We start from the raw sequence: 20,901 nt of genomic DNA on the forward strand, positions 1-20,901 counted from the left end.
GAGCATTTGACAGTATACAAGCAACCACTGTTGCGTGGGAGCTATCAGAGCTGTTCAAAAATAACTTCGTTGTAGAGACTTCCACGCCTAGAGGGACTATGCTGTGCCGTCGCGACGATACAATCTTTTTTTTTCTTCTAAATTCTTTGACTTTTCAATATTATTTTTCGAGTTGCGTCGCACTGTATGTTTATCGGTGTTCTCAGCGTGCAATTTTCCGTTGAACCTTTTTTGTAATCCAGTGCATTAATTCATAACGCAAACATGACCATATGCCATGCTTTTTTTAAATGTGCTTCTTACCGCTGCCTTTCCACTCCACTGAACTTGCCAGTATCTATAGCATCGACAAGTTGATAGACCAAACCGACATAACATTAGTCGTGCAGCAGACTCGGGCGAGCGTCTCATTGCGCGTTTTCAGAACATCGCAGACTGGGCGCCGTAGCAGAAATATTCCTCGCGTCTGTGCTTGCTGCATAACCGAGTTGTAGCCGATGACTGTTTGCCGGTTTTATGTTTCGCGAGCCAAGCTTCACGCAGCTTCTTGTCCTACGGCTACGTGTGAATAAGGCTGACACCGGCCTCCGTTACGTGCGTCCGGCCCTGCGGCACCGAGCAGTAGCCTACCATGTTGCGTGCCTTCAAAGGCACCCACTCCCTATTGTAGTGCTTTCAAGCGTTGTAAAGGAGACACTCGAAGCGGGAAAATTTCGCCACTAAATGAGGACCGCAGCGTATGAGGGAATTCAAACTCGTTTTCAGCTTGCTTCGGCGCTCCCGAAGCAGCCGACGCGGCCGCTGTGTCCACGTGATCCCTCCTAGCACGTCACGCCGACGGTGGCGCCAGCTTTTCCAGTGGTGGAGCTCGAGGCCAATAGGCTGCGGCGAGCTCGCAGCGTGGTCGGCGGGGTCTATGAGAAGCGACGAGCCTTTTCGCACTCGCAACAGGGCATAAAAATGTGCGAATCGACGCAAAACTCGGCCTAGAAACGTGCTTCGCCTCAGCCAGGGCTCAATACGACCCAAGCTGGCACGACCCAGATGTCGTTTCCCGCACCGCCACCACGCGCCGCTACTATACCTCAAACTCCAGCGCAAGACGCCCATAAGCTGGTACTTCATTCTATGACGCTAACTTCGACGCTCGTCGCAATGGACCCTGACACCGACAGATTGGCTCGCGATGGTGGGCTCAACTTCAGCGATTTGGGCACCGACGAGCGCGACCTGCTGCTGAGGGCTCGCACTGCCGGCGTCGTTGCGTACTACGACGGCGGCCTCGAAACCGGCTCTCCGGAGCGGGAAAGCAACGAGGGCTTCCCACGACATCACACGGACGTGGCATTCTCGCTGCTTGTTCCAAATGAAAGTTTCGCGAGCCAGCAGAACCCTCACAGCACGACGCGATAACGAAACTACTGAAACTCCAAAGCGTGCGCGGCGCAGAGTCGAGCGCGCAGAGTCGAGCGAAAACGAAACCTTTCGAACACCCATATTAGTGAAGGGTAACGTCAAAATGTTATTTTTTCTTAGAATCGAATAGACGCAGACAAGTAGCATTTTTTCCCGTCTTATAATCGAATGAAATGATATTTTTAATACGAGTAGTTGAGTATTAGTAACAGAAATTATGAGGAGTCCTTTCGTCATCGGGCTAGTACCGGAATGTCGCTGGGGGCTCTCAAATCGTGTCATGCATTTACCTCAATTTCTCGGTTACTAAAGCTCTGTTCGCGATTATATTGACGCCTTAGACGTTCTAGAACATTGCTCTACCACTTTAACTTGAGTTTCTGGTAACCTTTAGTGTCCCTTTAAATTCAAACGAAACGAAATATCCAGAAGTCAAAGGAAAGGGTCATCGCGTACAGCTAGGACAATGTTGTTGATATTATTCGCTGTAAACGCCATGGAACTGTCTGCTCTGTGGAAGGAACGAAAATACCACAGTATGTCCAGTAAAGAACCACTGCGAAGCGTGATTATTGGGTGTCCGGGTGGAGTCTCCCTCATACCGAACCACTCCCGTTCCATAATGACACACATCCCTCTTAAATTCAAATGGAAGGAAATATCCAGAAGGGAAAAGAAAGGGTCATCGCATGCAGCTCAGACAATGTTGATGACGTTACTCGCTCTAAACGCCATGGAACTGCCTGGCCTGTGGAAAGATCGAAAATACAACAATATGTCCAATAAACAACCACTGCGAAGTGTGTTGGTTGGGTGTTCGAGTGAATTCTCGCTCATACAGAACCACTCTCGTTCCGTAATGAGACACATCTCCGTTAAGTTCAAACGGAAGGGAAAAATCCAAAAGGAAAGGGTCAGAAGAAATCTGCACCAGCTCTTCGTACGCGTTATCAAATTCTTATGTCCATCTGAATGATACATCTGTTTGAGCCAGTCTTGTTAAGTGCAGTGTCTTCATAGCGTAGTTTCGGATAAACGCTATAAAATATCCCGCTAGTCAAAAAAAAAAAAAAAAAAACACGCGAAGCGGGTTTGCGCTAGGTGGCGTTATAAGATTAGCTATGTGCGCCACAGACTCTTCTTGGTATTCTTCGCGGTACCATCTAATATTCGACCCAAAAATATTTCTTTATTTCTGAAAAGCTCGTTATTTTTGAAAGTTATCTTGAGCATCGCTTCAAATAATACCGCGAGAACATGCACAAGGTGTATTTTATGCTTTATCTCTCCTGCAATACAAAATGTTGTCGCCTGCATATGCACAGCGGAAGCGACGAAGAAAAGGGTTCAGAACAGCATTGGTGAACTTCTAAAGCCACTTCTCATAAGTGAAGACAATTCTCATAATTGTCAAGTGGAGTCAAAAAGGCGGTGTATTTCTTGGCTTCTTCTTCGAGTGGCATTTCCCAGATGCACTTTGCACAGATCTATTCTCGAAAACCATGTGCATTCAGATGTCTCCTCAATGATGGTGTCTGTTCGAGGCATTGAGGATGGGATCAGCTACGTCTGGGTCTTAATCGTCCTGGAGTCTGCGCATTCTGAGGCTGCCGTCTTCTTTTGGAATATTGGTGATTGATGATGCCAAAAGCAACACAGATGTGCCAATTATACCTGCGTCTAACTTGCACTGCAGCTACTCTTTCAGCCGTGTCTTTTCTCTCGATGGATTCTAGGGCTTTTCCCGTACTTTAAGCTGTAATTGAATGTATACTTCGAACTTGGTGGTACCAGGAGGATAGCCTCCCATGCAAAACAATACTGGATAGATTGCCTACTGTGTCTCTTCTTGGCTAGCGTGTAAATTTTGCAACAGCCATATATATTTAGTTATCTTCATCGGAGCTCACAGACACAGCGCCGTCCCACTGAATGTTTATTCTCAACGATTTTATATTTAGACGAGTGAGAAGAAAGTCATATTGGACGCCTTCTACCACCAAGGCAAGAACTTCCACGCACTGCGATTAGTATTTTAGCCTTGAGCTCATCCATTTATAGTGCCTCGTTTTTAGGACCATCGTATCCTCGTTGAAGGACTGGTCTGCCTGAGCAGATTTCTTCTCTATTTGCTTTGCTTCTCCTTAGTATTGATATTGACATTGATGTTGAGCTCGCAGCGCCTGTTCATTCAGGTCGCGTTCTATGGGGAGCAAACGTGAAGACATTAGTAGCATGGCCTCGTTTACACTCTGAGGTAGACATTGGGATTCTGGTTGTGTTTGTGTCCCTGTCTTGTTGAACAATGCCGGTGATTGAAAGGCATCATCGGGTTCTGTGTCGGTCACTCAAAGTCTAGTAGTTACACTTTATGTTAGTTGGGGTGGCATTACTTCCGGGTTTCTGGAGTGAGAAAGTGACTATCCCTGAAGGTCTCGACAAGTCTTGCAGGTTAGCTCAGACTATTAGTCAGGAAGGGTTTATAGCACCTCTAGTAGTGCTTTGAGAGTTTCGAGCCTTTCTATTTGGGCGTGTAGTTACAAATTTCTGGGCAGCAAAATACGAGCGCTAAGACATGATCCTAATAGCAACTATGATTCAGCAAGTCGAATAAGTCGTTGCTTCTGAGGAAACTATTCAATTGGGGAACCAGACCTAAAATGTTAGAACTGCGCCTGCTCCCTTTGTTCAACATAATTTCTCCTGAGTGTAGACAGGAGGATGTCTTTCCACGTAGACTAGGTTCGCAAACAAGCTTTCTTAAGTGCAGCTCACGCTATTTTCTTCCCTACCCTATTCAGAATTCGTGCCAGTTTTACCACACCTTCATGGTCGGATAGCCATCCATTCTATTTTGCTGCTTCTTCATGAAAGGTAACTAATTCTTCTGGGTCACCAGGAGATCCGTCAAACATTTCTGGTGATAAAATTTCAATTGGGTGCTTCCTCCTAGGGCGGAAGGCAGAAAGGAGCTTCCGTCATTGTGTTCTATTGCGAAAGTTGTTGCTATGTTGCGTCGCAATTGATGGCCTGAAGTATTGTCGATCTCTCGCCATACGGCGCAGCACGTCCGAACAGTCGTTTGAGTACCAGCTGGCACCAGCTTGAGTACGAGCATAAGGCTACTGGGCAATTTATTTTCGCTGAACATCGTTTACCAAGTTCCACGGGAAACACAACAGCCAGATCCAGAACCAAATTCAGGAGCTCACCCGTTGTCGTGTCCACAAGGAGGTCGACTGAAGAATCATCTTGGATTTGATAGGTCTTGCACGCCACTCGGACGTTGCAACTTTGCCCGAAAAACGTCACCCATGTTCGTTCATCGTCAGCTGAGCCAAATTATGCAATTAGCCCGCAGATATATAATAAATGAAGCAATGGTCATGTCACCACTGCAATTTTCTTATTCTTCTCTTTTATCTTGCTCTTCATCCTCTCCCCTCTCCAGCTGGCGTTCTTCAGGCGATCTTCTTGTTCTTCAGCTTTGGCTTGATTCAGGTGGTAGGACTGAATTTCAGTCACCGGAAGGGAGCAGTTTTGGACATGTTTCACTCAGTGGAAATTGCAGCCAGTTCTAAGACGAGGTGACCGCTGGTGTAAGGGATAACCTCAACCCGAAGCCTCCTAAACACAACTTCCTTCATGCTAGGACGGTGGCTGGAGACGGAGCCAATATACGCGGGAATGAACGCGCGTGTATCCAGCCGGGGAGAATTTTTCCGGACGCCGAGCACAGTTCGTGCCGTGCTGTTTGTATCATCGCGGGGAATTTCTAATAGTGCACCTAAGCTTAGGGTTGAGGAATAACTAGGTGCTGGGCATGACAGCTCAGCGATAAGACCAAATTAGATGACAAGAATTTCTTAGGCACGTTATCATAGAAGTAGGCCTGTTTTCGCTACTCTGCGATACTGCGCAAAAATCGTTACATTTACTTTTGTGCGTGGTGCGCAGGTGGACTGTCGGTGGCTGTCCCGGGAGAACTTCGCGGTTATGAGGAACTCGTCAGGAATTTCGGCAACAAGACGTTCGGGGAACATTTTGAATACTCTATAAAGCTTGCCAGGGACGGCATAAAAGTTACAAATTTTTTAGCCAAGAAAATACAACTCGAGTACGAGCACCTCAAGGAAATTCCAGCCTTAAAGTAAGTATCTCCGGTATTCTAATTTCTGTTTTAGCTCAGATTCGCTGATGGGAAATCGTGAATGCTTGACAGGTGGGGAAAAAATAGCTGCCAATTCCCTGCCTTCTTTTTACATAGAAGAATAAATTTCGGGAGCACTAAGACTGAGAGAGACATAATTTTGCAAATTAAAATGAAATATGTGAGAGTACTTGGAACCATAGCGTAAAGAAGTAAATACGCGTTCCCCCTGAGTCAAACGTGAACAAAACATTACTGTTAAACCAGTCAAATTCTAGGTAAATTTATTTATAGAATAAAATTTTTGCTGCTTCTGAACAGCGTCAGAAATGGCAATTTTTTTTCAAGTATTTCTGACCTAATGTTTTAGACCTTTTATTTTTAGCCCTAAATAAACTTCTACGACTCCTAACCCCCCCCCCCCCCCCAAACAATCCGGAAAACCTCAGAACGTCCTAAATAATTTGCTCTAACAGCCGTCATACAACCAGTCTAGATTTCCTTTATCCGGAGGTGTCGGGACAACACGGTACACTGGGTGCTCAGGCGGTCACAAGCAGCGCTTTTTCACTCGCTGCAGCTCCTCGGTCGTCTTGTGTGCAACTGCTGCGCAGCAAGCAGCAGCATGCATATACAGTGCGAGACACAGTGGGTGACACAGCATCCGGACGTTCTGCTCGCACGTGGCCACCTTCTGTGTCACATAGAGTTTCCTGCAACTATGTGCTGTGTTGTGTCCCCTACAGAGAAACGAAACATGACGATGGTTGTAGAAAAACCATTTGAGTGAATGATTTAGGGTTTGACAGAAGTTTATGTAATGTTCCGGGGCTGTTGTGTATTCAGTGCCGCTTTCATGTAGCCGAATGCACGTCGGACGAAGCGGGAGATACTTGAAGGCCATGGTAATAGAATATGTATGCTCATAAACTTTTGAGAGCTGTGAACAGACAGCTTGCATTCATTAGAGACTTTTGGTGGAGCATAAGACGCGTGCGTTAGCGTTAGCGCGCGACGCAACGCTAACGCTAAGGAATTCTGCACTGCGCGGCGTAAACTAGTCTAACAATAGCGGAAAGGAGCAAAGTTAACGCAAACATATACGGCGCCATCTAGACCTAAAAACACGAAGTATGCTGGCAAGCCACATCCATACGAAATGAAGAGCTAATCCAATGCCGAATGGTCAAGTGCATCACTAAGTCAAGCGAATGAGTGAAAGGCTTTGGCGCCGTCTCGACGCGGTGACAGAAAGTGTCAGCAGACTCTCTCGTTAAGCCTATGCTGCACCGCTACTTGAGGACGTATATATCTCGGAAGCAACGCCCATTTGTTACCAGTACGCCACTGTCGAAGCATCATCATCACAAATTTCAACCAAATTTAAAGCATTAGTGGGAACGAATGAGTCGAACAGTGCAGGCCGACATTTCGACAGATCCGAAACGGGCAGCTCTGGCTTCGACTTGCGCCGCCATGTTGCCGTACGTAACGCTCAACCCTTGCGTATATTAGCGTTCAACGTTAAATCCCGAAAACAGCTTACGTACGTAAGAGCCCCAGCATCGTTCACGTACAGCGCATGCGCAGTGTGGGACACTCAACGCTAACGCTAACTCACCGCGTTTGCAGCTATACGATGTATTGAAGCTGCATATTGTCGTGATTGCGGTTGCCGTTCACTGTTTGAAAAATTTATTATCGTCAGCAAAGAGCGCAGGCCGTATCATGCGTCAGATAATAGAAGCCTCCAAATTGCGCACGTGAGCAGCATGTGTCTAAGAATGGCATAGGTTTCCTTGAAGCAGAAATAAATTTATTTCCTCACGTCCTGATGAAGTTTATACAGCCTTGTCCTCTCGGTCTTTCTGCTGTACCATGCGGCGCCAGGGGATCACGTGATATGACACGGTATAGGCGGTGATGGGCAATCTGGCTTTTCTTCACGGTGTGTGCTTGCTATTCCCGTATTAAATAAAAAATTATGGGTTTTTACCTGCCAAAACTACTTTCTGATGCTGACGTGCGCCGTAGTGGAGGACTCCGGAAATTTCGACCGCCTGGGTTTTTTTTAACCTGCACCTAAGTCTAAGTACACGGGTGTTTTCGCATTTCGCCCCCATTCTAATGCGGCCGCCATGGCCGGGATCCCATCCGGCAACCTCGTGCTTAGAAGCCTCTATTCCCGTATTCCACGGGCCTTCTTTTTTTTAAACCTTAGAGCGCTTCCCAGAACGTTCTCCTTCCCGTGTTGACACTTTTGATGAGACCACCATGGCCTAATAATTGTTATTCGTTTGAGTAAAATCAATTTTCTTTCTGTTCAACTCAGGGACTTGTACTCCAAAAGGGGCACTGACAATCCTCTCACCGAAGGAGACACGCTGAGAAATCCTGACCTTGCAAAGACTTACAAGGAACTAATGGACAAGGGTGTCGACTACTTTTATAGAGAAGCTATGGCAGACAAGATCGTACAAGCGGTCAGTGATTCAAGTGAGTGGACGCAGCATCGTGATTTCCGCAGCGCTCTGTGGCGATATTTTACTTATTGCACTGCTTTGTCTCCTATATGAACACAACAGTTAGAAAACATTCGAACAGTACTTTTCCCAAGATTGGAAAATGGTATGGAGAACTTTATTGGGTCCTGAAGGTCAACCGTACGTTGACGCGGACCGCTCCCACGTTGGGACTGTCAGGTCGAGCCCTTCAGCCACATCGCGGGCCTTCTGGACTGCTCGTAATTGGTCAGAGAGTGATTCACTGTGTAGCATTTGCCGCCACCATTCTTGTTCCTTGTCACAGTCTGTGAAGACCGCGGGGCACTGCCGAAGCATGTGGTCAAGAGTAATGATGCCATTGCACTTATTACAGTTGGTTTGAATTTCCCTCTCCGGATAGATCCTGTTAATAAAATATGGACTTGGGTATGTTCTTGTCTGTAGCAAACGTAATGTGACCGCTTGGGCTCTGCAAAGCTTACCGTGTGGCAATGGGTATTCCCCTCTGCTTAAATTATAATGCTTCGTGATTTCGTTATATGTTAATAATCGATCCCTGTGTTCCCCGGGTGAAGTGTAAGTTGCTCGGTCTTGAAGAGCACGGCTAGAAAGTCCTCGTGCTGCTTCACTGGCCACCTCATTGAGGTTTCTCCGAGCTCCGTCCACCACCCCCCGATGTGCAGGAAACCAGCGGATTTCAATCCTCTCACTGCTGACCTTCTCTAGTAATTTTGTTGCTATCCGTGTCACATATCCGTTGGTAAAGTTGCGTATGGCTGTTCTAGAGTCGCTGTATATATGTGTCCACCAATTAGCCCGGATGGCTAAGGCGACTGCTACTTGTTCTGCTACTGTTGGGTCCTTGGTATAGACGGTGATGGCATCCCGTATGTTACCTTGAGTGTCTACAATAACGGAGGTATACGCATCCTTATTTTTAACCCACGCAGCGTCAACGAACACCGCCTGCTGCTTATGTTGATCTATGTCTTGAAGGGGTGCCTTCGCCCTTGCCTTCCGTCTCTCGAGGTTATGTGTTGGGTGCATGTTCCTAGGGAACGGGGTCGTCTTTATTGTTTCTCGTAGTCCCGCTTGAAATTGTGTCAATAATTCTCCTTCGTTGGTGTGGTTGTTAATTTCTACGCCAATTTCATCAAGTAGCGCCCTCCCAGGTCGTGTCCCCATTAGTCTCTCCTGGTGGGCCACCTGTTGAGCCTCAGCTATCTCCTCTAGTGCGTTATGCAGCCCTAGGCGCAATAAGCTATCATTGGCCGTGCTGATGGGAAGTCCTAGTGCAGTCTGTATAAGTCGTCTCATTAAACCGTTTAACTTGTTCTTATCAGCCTGTGTCCATTGTAGCATGCCAGCCACGTACGAGAAGTGGCAAAAGGCGAACACATGTACCAATCTTATGGCACTGTCTTCTCCTAGCCCCTTATGCTTGTTGGTAACTCTACGCAGAAGCCTAATGACTTCTTCTGACTTGTTAGAGATATGTTCTATCATTCTGCAATTAGATCCATTCGCTTGCCGGAGAAGTCCTAGCACTCTAATAGTCTCCACCTGCCTGATTGGTTCTCCATTCTTGGCGTATATGTCAATGCAGGGTTCTTCCTCTGGGATATATCCGTTCGGCTTGCGCCCACGCTTACTGCTCCGTAATACCAATAGTTCTGATTTTTTAGCAGAGCAGTTCAGTCCGATACCCTCAGGTGTTGCTTCCACCACATAAATGCTTTCCTGTAGTTTGGTCTCTGTTTGTCCCATATTACCTTCGGCACTCCAGATTGTTACATCATCTGCATATATAGCAAAGTGGATACCCTCAATCTGCGCGAGACCTTGAGCCACTTCTGACATTGCCAAATTAAATAACATGGGAGACAGGACAGACCCTTGTGGTGTCCCACGATTCCCAAGTTTCAGGGTTGTCGATTGGAGTTCGCCTAACCTGAGACAAGCAGAACGGCCACCGAGAAAGGCTTTGACTATATTGTGCAATCGCTTACCCAATCCCATCTTCGAGAGGATATCCAATATGGCCCTGTGTTTGATGCGATCAAAGGCCTTTTCTACATCTAGGCCTAGAAGAGATCTCGTATGTAGCGAGCTAGCAAGAATAAGGTGATGTTTGATTAAAAGCATTGCATCTTGAGTCGAAAGTCCAGGACAGAAACCGATCAGGTTATGCGGAAGAACATTTCTGTTTTCTACATGCTTAGTCAGTCTATTGAGTATGACATGCTCCATGGTTTTGCCCAGACATGATGTTAATGATATCGGTCTTAGGTTATCTAGATTGAGTTGCTTGCCTGGTTTGGTAATAAAAATTGTGCTAGCAATTCTCCATTCCTTCGGATAATCACCGTTTTTCCAGACTTCGTTGAAATACTCTGTTAAATATTTTATAGAATGATCCTCCAAATTTTTCAACAGCTTATTGGAAATGCCATCTGAACCGGCGGCAGATCTACTGTTGAGGTCGTACAGCGCTGCGCGAACTTCGCTTTCTGTGAAGTCTTGTTCCATAGGCTCACAGTCTTCCCCTGTATATTCAGGCAGGTCTGTACTCTCATTGCTATCCTTAAGTGGTAAATACCTAGCTGCGAGCCGATCCAGAATGGCCTCCTCCGTTGTGTCCTGACTCTCAGGATGGACGAGTCATGCTACTGCTGTTCTCCTATTAGATTTCGTGTCGTTCTCATGAAGCAAATGTCAAAGTAAGTTCCAATTTCCACCACGTCTGATTCGACCATCCATGGAATTACAAAGCTCATCCCATTGTTGTTTCTGTAAATTTCTGGAGTGTTCTTCAATCTCCCTATTGAACAATGCTATGCGCTTCCTGAGCCTCCTGTTCAGCCGTTGCGTTTTCCATCTATTTAACATACATTGTTTGGCTTCAATCAAGTGCGCCAGCCTACTGTCCATGGTTTCGATATCCTCCTCTGTGGTAATATCCTTCGTTGCCGCCTTTACATCTTTCCTGAGCTGAGTGGTCCAAGTTTGGAGTGTTTTCTTTTGTCCTGCCTCTGTCTCAGCTCTGCTTTTCCTTTCTTTCCGAAAAAGATCCCAGTCAATATAGTTAAAGAACTGGCTGAAGATAAATCTTATTGCTGAGAAGAAACGAAAAAAGAAGAGCCTGGTCCTACTAATCTACGGAGGAAACCCGCGGTAACGTGACCAATATTATAAAAAGATGCACAAATGCTTTGTTTCTCTGTCAAATAATGTTTTATCAAATATCTCAGAGTTACCTAAATCCTAGTGATTTAAATAGTCGTCTGCATTAATAATAATTCGGGATGGATAGCACGCAGCTACTCAACCGAACCACATGGCAGTCGGCTGAAAAGGCTTTAGTGAAGATATTATTTTCTGAAGCGCCTAGTCACTCCTTTTGAGTTGTGAGCACGAAAGCACTGACGTCCAATTGAACGCCCCTGAGCGTTTGCGTTTATGCTCGTTCCGACCGCCATGAATAAGAATAGCGATGTGGGCGAGTTGGCTTAGGTCCATAGTGCAAAATTTTGTACCATGAAGCACTGAAGTGCAGAAAACAACGTCAAGAAGGCAAGCCTTCGTCCTTTCTGACCTTTCCTTCCGCACTTACGTGCCGCGCGCTGCAAGAATTTAACATTTTTCGCCCTTAATGTATTGGGAGAGTTGGCAACGATGGTGGATTTTGCTGCTTGCCTCTTCGCTCGTTTTGCTGCGTTCTCCCGCTCCCTTGTTTTGTCTGCGGTGCACCGGCGTGGACGGTCACGTTGCACTACTGCCAAGGTTGTGGCCGCTGGCGATGTAGATGCTCCACACTACATGGATAGCGGTACGCGTTGCCTTAGCCCGGTGGTGGTGATAAATTTATTGCACACAGGGGAGTTGCGGACACGCAGGTCCTTGGGCCCCCGCACGGCCCCACTGCACTCAAACGTTCATGTCCCGGAGGCTCATGACGCTGGCAGCCCGGCCTGTGGCGATGGCTTGCTTGGCCGGGTCCTCGGAGCGCAGTAGGGTCTCGCAAGCTCGAGCCAGCGTCACGAGTGCGCGCTTCCGAATTTCGAGCCATGCAAAGCCAGCCACGAAGACCTTGTGTATAGCGCAAAGAAGTTACTGACTTAACTCAATTTCTCAAAGTAAGATAATTCAGAGTAATCAAACAGTAAGACTTACGCACAACCTACAGACATGATGGCGTTGGTTTGTGATATGAAAATACGAGAAAACATAATTCTGTTACGTGGAGATGGAAAGCACAAAACCTTTTTCCAACGGGGGGTGGCGATGTGTGGTTGTTGGTCGGTCATCATTGAAAGGTATCTGTATAGCGCAACAAAGCAAGGACACAAGAATAAACCAAGAGGAAGACAAACGCTATCAACAACAAAAATTTTACTTCCCGGGACCGGTCATACTTATATCCTCAAGCAACCACGTGCACACTATCAGCCATGAGGATACACTGACGTACATGACGGTATAAAAAATTAAATTATTGGGTTTCACGTGCCAAAACCACTCTTCCGTTCTCCCTCATCGTCAGTCAATGAATTCTGTGCCAGTCTCGATCATATTTTACACACTATATCTCTAGGAAATAAAAATGTTATAATAGGTGATATAAACATTAATTTACTCGATGAAACATGACCCATCTGCATTAACTACACTAGTTTATTCCACAGCTACGGATATGATTGCTTAATCAATGTGCCCACACGCGAAGTCTCTTATCGTACAGGCTCACTTATTGATCATGCTTTTTCTAACCTGCTTCATTCACCAGAGGCAAAAGTTTTGCACATCGAAATCATTGATTATTACCCCCTGCTTTTACGTTTCAATTCTAATGTACGACCTTACCAACTTTCACACAGTAAAGACGTTCTTGACAAAGATGGCTTCATAACTGCTGTTGCTAATACAAACTGGTCTGAAATTAAATCACTACATGAGCCACAGAAAGCTTTTTCTAAATTTTTTTTCTAATTACATCATACTTCCGTAAGTTCACTTCAAAAGGAAATGCAAAAAAATGTGTCATTTGTTCACAATCCATGGCTCTCACAGCAGTTATTAGCACAAATGCGCAAACGGGATAACTTATATAGGAAAACTAAAAGGCAACCATTTAACATGAACTTACGTGCCAGATATAAAAACTTCTGTAACACTGTTAACTGTAAAATAAAAACAGCTAAACGTTTGTATTTCGAGCAAAGAATTTTACATGCAGCTAATAACACTAAAAAGAAATGGGAGGTTGTCAACTCCTTTTTAAATAGACACACACGACTAAACCAGGTATCCAGAATTTTAAAGGATGGAGTAGAGCTCGATTCCCCTGCTAAAATAGCTGAGGCTTTTAGTAGTTTTTTTCTTTCCTAACAATCCACCTACTCTTGCAGAAAGCATTAACATGAACCGTCTACCTCATTCATTCGTTTTATTTCCTACAACGCCAGAAGAAATAACTGCCGTTATAAATAACCTAAATTTACAAGCGCTGGAATTGATCAGGTCCACCCTGCTGACATTAAACTTATCTCGCACCTAATTTCAGAGATACTTTCATTTATTGTTAATTTATTATTCAGGACTGGTTTATTTCCCTCTGAACTGAAGCGTGGCAAAGTTATCCCAGTTTTTAAAAAAAGACGACAACTCACTACTGCACAATTACAGACATATATCCATTCTGCCGTTCTTTGCCAAAGTTATTGAGAAATTAATTGAAGTACGGCTAACAAAATATCTTTCTAAATTTAATATCATCTCTGCATGTCAGTTCGGTTTTCGCCCTAGGTATTCCACAGAGCTGGCACTTGTTCATCTTACGCACCAACTAAGAAAATTTATTGACGAGGGATTTCTCGCCGCCTCAGTTTTCATTGATCTAACGCAAGCATTTGATAGCATTAATCATAATATCCTATTTTCTAAGCTCGAAGCAACTGGCATTTGCGGTCCTGCCCTTTCGCTACTAAAAAGCTACTCACATAACCGGGTTCAAGTTGTTTCAGTTTCCAGTGCTTATTCTCGACAGCGAACTACTAACATCGGTGTGCCTCAGGGCTCCATCGTGGGGCCACTCCTGTTTTTAGTTTATATTAATGATTTACCTAATTGTCTTTCTTCGACAAAATGCATTCTGTACGCTGATGATACCACTATATTCACTTTTCATAAAGATATCTCATCTCGTTTATAAACTAAATGCTAACTTAGAAAATATTCTAAGGTGGTGTAACGTTAACATGTTATCTCTTAATGCAACTAAGACTAAATTTGTTGTATTCTCTTCACATCAGCGAAACATAGCGTCCATTCCATCTATCAGTCTTGGTCCCCACTGCCTTCATCCAAGTTCATGTTCATATTTCCTTGGCGTTCTACTTGACTGTAATCTGAAATATCACAATCATATTGCTCACATAAAAAAGAAAATAGCTTATGGTATACGCATCTTAATTAAAGCACACCCTCACTTCACACGTACCACATTTCTCTCACTTTACCACTCTTTCGTCCACTCTCACATTACTTATGGTATCATATGTTGGGGAAACACTTATAATACTCATATTACGTCTTTACAAACAATTCAGAACCGAGCCATCAGAATAATTACCTATAGTTCATGGATTTCTAATGCCACTTCCTTACTACACGAGAATAACATCCTTACGATTTCCGGGCTCACTAAATACAACCTAGATATTTTTGTCTACAGATTTCTACATAATGAGCTACCATCGATCACATTTTCACCATCTAACCTGACAACTAATAGTACCACCAGATTCGCGCTTTAAATAACAATTTTCTTTTACCACGAATCCGCACTAACTACGGTAAACAAACCGTGGAATTCACTTCCATATCAGTATGGAACACTCTTCCTCTCCTTATGAAAAATACAAGATCTTTACACAAATTCAAAAGGGAACTCAAAATGCATTTATTATTGACAAACTAATGAGAAAATTTACTGTAACCGGTCTTTTCGTTCTTTCTTGCTTTTTTTGCCGTTTTTGTTTGTTTTTGTTCTTGTAAATAAACTACTGGTATATGTTTCACATGCAATTCTTTATGTTACTGTGAGATGAGTTATTATTTGTAATGAATTCTGTGTTTTGATCTGTTAACGTTATTTCCTGTTGCTTGTATAATACATTATAATATGATACTGTTGCTTTGAGATGTCAATTATCATAACTATTCTTGTACAGGAGGTCCCGATACAGTCTTTGACTATGGGACCTCCTCCTGCATACTAAATACATGTAATTTGACCCAAATTCTAACAATAAATTCTGATTATGAGGCACGCCTTAGTGGAGGGCTCCGGAAATTTTGACCACCTGGTGTTCTTTAACGTGCATCTAAATCTAAGTACAAGGGTGTTTTCGCCCCCAACGAAATGGGGCCGCCGTGGCCGGGATTTGATCCCGCGACCTCATGCTCAGCAGCCCAACACCATAGCCACTGAGCAATGACGGCGGGTACGTGACGGTATGAAAACAGTCTAAAACCAATACAACAGCAAAACACAAAAAAATCTAAATGACATATGGAAAATGCAGTTCAACCTTTACACCATGCGCAAGTAATCCAGCTCTCTCGCGAACAATGACAGGGACGGTTTGGTGATGCATTGGTCAGCGGCCGAAAGGATATGCTCCGTTTCTATTATTAGTCTTACGCGTTCGCGCTTATCCCTGTTTATAATAGTGGTATATTCTAGAAGTGGGCGACATGGCCGACATGGACACGCTTTACAATGGAAAGCAAGAAAACCGTCGCCGGATACACTGTGGCACTTCCCGCGTATTCACAAACGCACCTCGACTCTACCCTCCACTCGAAATGCTCCTTGAGTGCGGTTTTTCGTTTCACAAATTGCCCTCCACTCGAAACGCGCCTTGAGTGAAGGAAACCTCAATCGTTTTACTCGAGAATGTCAAGGTAGCCTCGCAGCTACCTTGAATCGCTCCTTGAGTGAAGTTAGTGCGTAAACATGGCGGCCTCGCTATCTGTCGCTCGCCTCGTCCGCCTTGTCGGATGAACGCCAGATGCTGCCTCCGTAGCTTTTCTTTAGTTAACGATGCTCCTTATTTTCAAAGGCTTCGTTTTTGGGACCGCTGCACTCCTCTGGAGTGCATCGGCAACGGAAAAATTCCGCTCCGAGACAGATCGGCCGTCCTGTCAAGAAGACTGCGAGCTAGTGCAGTGACGGTCGTATTACTACCGGCATGAGCCAGTTGTTTACCTGCATACAGGTATTATTCGTGCGAGTGCTCCAAAACTATTATTGGCACCAGAGCATTTGCGTGTTTCTCGCGGCTGATCGTACAAGGCCGCAGCAGTTCAAGCATGGCGTGATGCACAGCTGCGGCAGACTTCAAACCTATGAAAAGAAAACAACGACGACGATTCCTGCGATTAGTGCGTGTATTGCCTGTGTGCGTGTACTGCTTGTGTAAGCGCCGGCAGTCGCCCGCGTTCGCGCGGTTTCTACTCGGGTAGATCGTCACTGCCTACGCTAATCCAAGGACGGCGAAGCACACCGCTGCAAGGCGATCACCTCTATAAACGAGCAGGTGCGTTCACTTCAATTTTTTAAATTTTTCTTTAATTCTATGCAGCTAGTTGCGCTAGGTAAAACAAAATAATGTACTGTAATTTTGCTTCGATCGTGTGCACTTGGTGGAATGTAAAGTCGTAACGTGGAGCCTTGCTTCAAAATATTCAGTTTAATTAGCTTATCATGCGTATGACCATCCAAGCCCAACGAGGAAGTGGCCAGTTATGAAACGCATTGAGAATTATACCTGCATGTATGTACAAGAACGGCACCGAGAGCGGCGCTGTTGAAAGCGCCGCATGCGAAGCAAAATTCTATTAGCGGGTGGTACCCCTCTCCCATCTCTCGTGCGCACCACCTTGATTGCCTCCTGCATTGCGCGTGTTTGGGCACCTTTCGTTCCGCGCGCGGTGTGTGCCTACGTGTGTGTGCGTGGACATTTCATTCGAAGGGCGATGTACAGTCTATTTCACGTTTACGGGAAAACTGGGAGCGCATTGCATCGCGATGCGGCGAGCGCTTGAGTCAGGCGGCGGCAGCGGCTCGCGCTCCTGCTCGAGGGGCGGGATCTTGAACGGCGTCATCTGCTACGGCGGCACGCGCTGGCCGCATTGTCGGGGAACGGGCTACTGTCAGTTGCAGGGCACCGATCTCATCGTTACTGCGTGAAATGAGCCTGTATTCTTTACTAAGCGTTGTGCGACGCCCAATGATATGCCTCGAAGGTCAGCCATAGGGCAGGGCAGTCATAGACGACGTACTGATTCCATACATTCTTGATGGCCCGTTTCTGGAAGGCGACCATATATTCTAACGCGATAGGTTGCCGATCCACACTGCTCGTGTTGTGCAAGAACTGCTGGAAGAGCGCGCAGTCACTCTCTTGGAGTTGCCGCCTCAATTCCCGGGCGCCAGAATCATTTAAAATGTCTGGGGCTCGTTGAAAGTATCGCTGGCGCACCATCCACTCTATCAGTCGCCCGAGGATAGGCTTCGATCTACCATCGTCAGCGACTGAGACATGCTGCGAATGAACACATCCCTGATCAAGTCATTTTACACTTCACTGCCTTCCAGGATGAGCGCTGTCATCGCTGCCGTTGGGGACATGACGAGATACTAACTGAAGTTCCGAGCGTGACGTGTCCAATTGCCCGCCGGCGGGCACGGTCTGTCTGGTGTAGTGAATGATTGTCGAGAAAAATCACTTCCAGCTCATTGTCTTAACCTAAAACATTCCTTTAATCGTATCCGTTTGTTTCATCGTGTTCGACCCCCATAGTTATCATTGTTGAGTGCTTTGTTTTCTTTTCGAGTCAAACAAAGACTGAGCACGTTGCACGCACATCTTGGTGCGTCTTGTCGCTGCTTATTACGGTAGCACACACAGTGAAGAAATATACGCGCACGCGCTCAGTACCCCGGCCTTTCGAAAGATCAAACGAAGCATGCTGTCAAAAGAAGTTTCTGGAACTCCATTATTGCCAATGAAGGCTCAGAGTTTGGCGACGCACAACGTTTAGTAAACAATATCAGCTCACTTTCCGCAGTACCGATGAAATCGGTGCACTGCCCCTGACAGTAGCCCGCTTTCCGACAATGCGGCCAGCGCGCGCCGCCGTAGCAGACGACGCAGATCACGACTCCGCCCCTCGAGCGTCTGCGCCTGCTCGAGCTGCTGCTGCCGCACGACTCCATTGCTTGCCGCATTGCAATGCAATACGTTCCGAGTTTTCCCTTAAGTGTGAAACAGACTGTACAGGCTTCTGTTTGCCTCTAGAAGATCGGTACACTTGACGATTATTTTTATGGCTGCAATGCAGCGAAAGGGCAGCGTCTGCTGAGCAGGTAATTGGAAACGACATCGTATGTGCGGCCGGAAAAATCGCCAGCACATACAATGCGGCACATACATACGGCACATACGAGCTAAAGTCATTTTTGCAGTTTCTCACAATATGTTTGCTACAAATCCGTGTTGTCTCTGATGGCGACAACGGACTTCCATCGACACTGTGCGGAAACAAACAAAATCTATCGCTCCATAGCGCAAGTACGACATGCGCACACAACTTTAACTAGTACGTCCCCTACAATATGAAATAGAGGCAGCAATGTAGACAGCTTGGCCATTTTTTAACAGTGCTCAATAGCCGGAAGTTGAAAGTATTAGTAATCAGTCCTGCTTCAGCAATGCCGGCCCGACCAAGACGCGGGTGTGTATCGTCCAGTAACTCGATCAATCGGTGCAGTGGTGAAGCGGGAATGAACTCTGGACATATTCAATGCATCGTGCACATATTTAATTTCTCGGCACGCGTGAACTTCGGCCACTGCTAGTGCATACAACAGAAGTGGTTTCCATTCTTGGGCAGCGCACACACAAACGAAGCACGAGAAAGAAGACAGGATGGGCGCTCGTCGAACAACTTAAAGTTTTTATACGAATAAAAGGATTATATACCGAGTAATTATTAAATTCATGTGGGTTACAAATAAAAACTGTCATACACTCAGGAGTAATCAATGAACGAGCTCGCTTCGTTTGCCAGTTTACTTCGCTCGGCGCACCGCAGTAATCCATGTCTGTCGTCTGCTTTTTCATACCATTTTCTTGTGAATCGGTAGAATTTCACTGGTGGCATCAACCCTTTCGTGTTTACATTGCTGTCGTGACAGTTAACAACACAATAATAATTTCCGGTCATACGAAGAGGCGCCGTCGCAAACAATAGACGTTTCGCGCGCAGCGCGAACTGAACGCGGGTGAGACCGCTAATAAGGGAGGCGGCGGCGGAAACCTACACCCGTTGGAGATGAAATAGTTCCACCAGGGGAGAAACGAGCGCTGGCGTCTAAAATGAAACTTGGCGTGCGGTCGTCCATACACAGGTGAATGGAATGCTTTATTTGAGTAAAAAGCACAATAACAATACAACAGAGCATACTTCTTGCACATCACATTATTTTTTATTGTGATAAAAAAGCTGTAGCAGTGCAGTGACAGCTCTTAGTACATGTACTGCTAGTAACTGGTAGCAGCTATATCGCATATTTTTGTTGCGAACATTCCAGCTCTCTAGAGTGTTCATTATGTAAGTGTTAGATCGCGCTGTATGTCGGTGTGGCTGCGCAAGCGCCAAACCAGCTGAAGAATGTTTCTTTGCAAATATAAATAAAGAGAGTATGAGCTTATTTTAATTAAAAAAAATCGCGCTCTGGAACACAGAAGTCTTAAACGAATTTAATTAGTACGAAAAGTTAACTAAAGAAAACGAATACAGTACGTAAGCTTCTTTTCATGCGCCTTAACATCATTGTACATTTATCACCAACACCTTGTCTTATGCAGGAATCAGGCTGCTAACACAAGCACGTGGAGCAACTGCCTTTCCAAGTGTGCTGTGTGTGAAGCGCTTGCATTGGTGTGCCAGTGAAGAGCTCCAGTTAATGTGTCCTGCTGCACTACAATAGTTGCCGCAATATTCTGGCTGTCTATCCTACCGCATCTGACATCCTATCCCCCCCTCCCCTCCCCCCCCCCAGCTCAGACATCACCACTAAAAGCAGCTTGGCTGCATGTATTTGCCTTCATAGACACGTTGTAGCTAAAGTGATTGTAATTTTTATTCAGGTTTTTTTTTTCTTCAGCCATATCTTTCAAAATAGTACTATGGGCGTCAAATGAAAGTTGAACAGCGGAGCGCGTGGCCTAAGCACAAGTTAAGATATAGTGCGCGCCGTCCCGTCATCACCGTTGACAGGCGCGCACATCCGATTTGTCCGCACTGGGCGAACCCCTCTAGTGGCATAATTTCGCTTCTGTCCTGGTTCTTACATTTGAAAGGGAGGATGTAAAAAAATAAAAACAAAGCTAAAATATTGCAGTTTACGGCGAGTCTCGTCGCACAGATCGCCGAAGCCAGAAGTGCTGTCAGCGCGAATAGCGGTGCGCGTGGTGCAGTTTGCACCGTCATCGCCCGCGCCGCGCGGGCGAATCTACCTTGCGATGACGGTGCAAACTGCACCACGCGCACCGCTATTCGCGCTGACAGCACTTCTGGCTTCGGCGATCTGTGCGACGAGACTCGCCGTAAACTGCAATATTTTAGCTTTGTTTTTATTTTTTTATATCCTCCCTTTCAAATGTAAGAACCAGGACAGAAGCGAAATTATGTCACTAGAGGGGGATCGCCCAGTGCGGACAAATCGGATGTGCGCGCCTGTCAACGGTGATGACTGGA

General features: G+C 45.7%; 1 protein-coding gene across 1 annotated transcript in view; it reads left to right on the forward strand.

Moving 5' to 3' along the window:
• LOC142570588 (scoloptoxin SSD14-like) overlaps positions 1–20,901 on the forward strand; it is a 118,596-nt gene that overhangs the window by 47,109 nt on the left and 50,586 nt on the right. Inside the window, exons 4-5 of the mRNA XM_075678959.1 lie at positions 5,374–5,566; positions 7,899–8,062. Of these exons, the coding sequence (XP_075535074.1) occupies positions 5,374–5,566; positions 7,899–8,062 (357 nt within the window). The remainder of the gene's footprint in view (positions 1–5,373; positions 5,567–7,898; positions 8,063–20,901) is intronic.

The sequence above is a fragment of the Dermacentor variabilis genome, chromosome 2 (genome assembly GCF_050947875.1).
Source record: "Dermacentor variabilis isolate Ectoservices chromosome 2, ASM5094787v1, whole genome shotgun sequence".
In the NCBI taxonomy this organism is placed as follows: Eukaryota; Metazoa; Arthropoda; class Arachnida; order Ixodida; family Ixodidae; genus Dermacentor; species Dermacentor variabilis.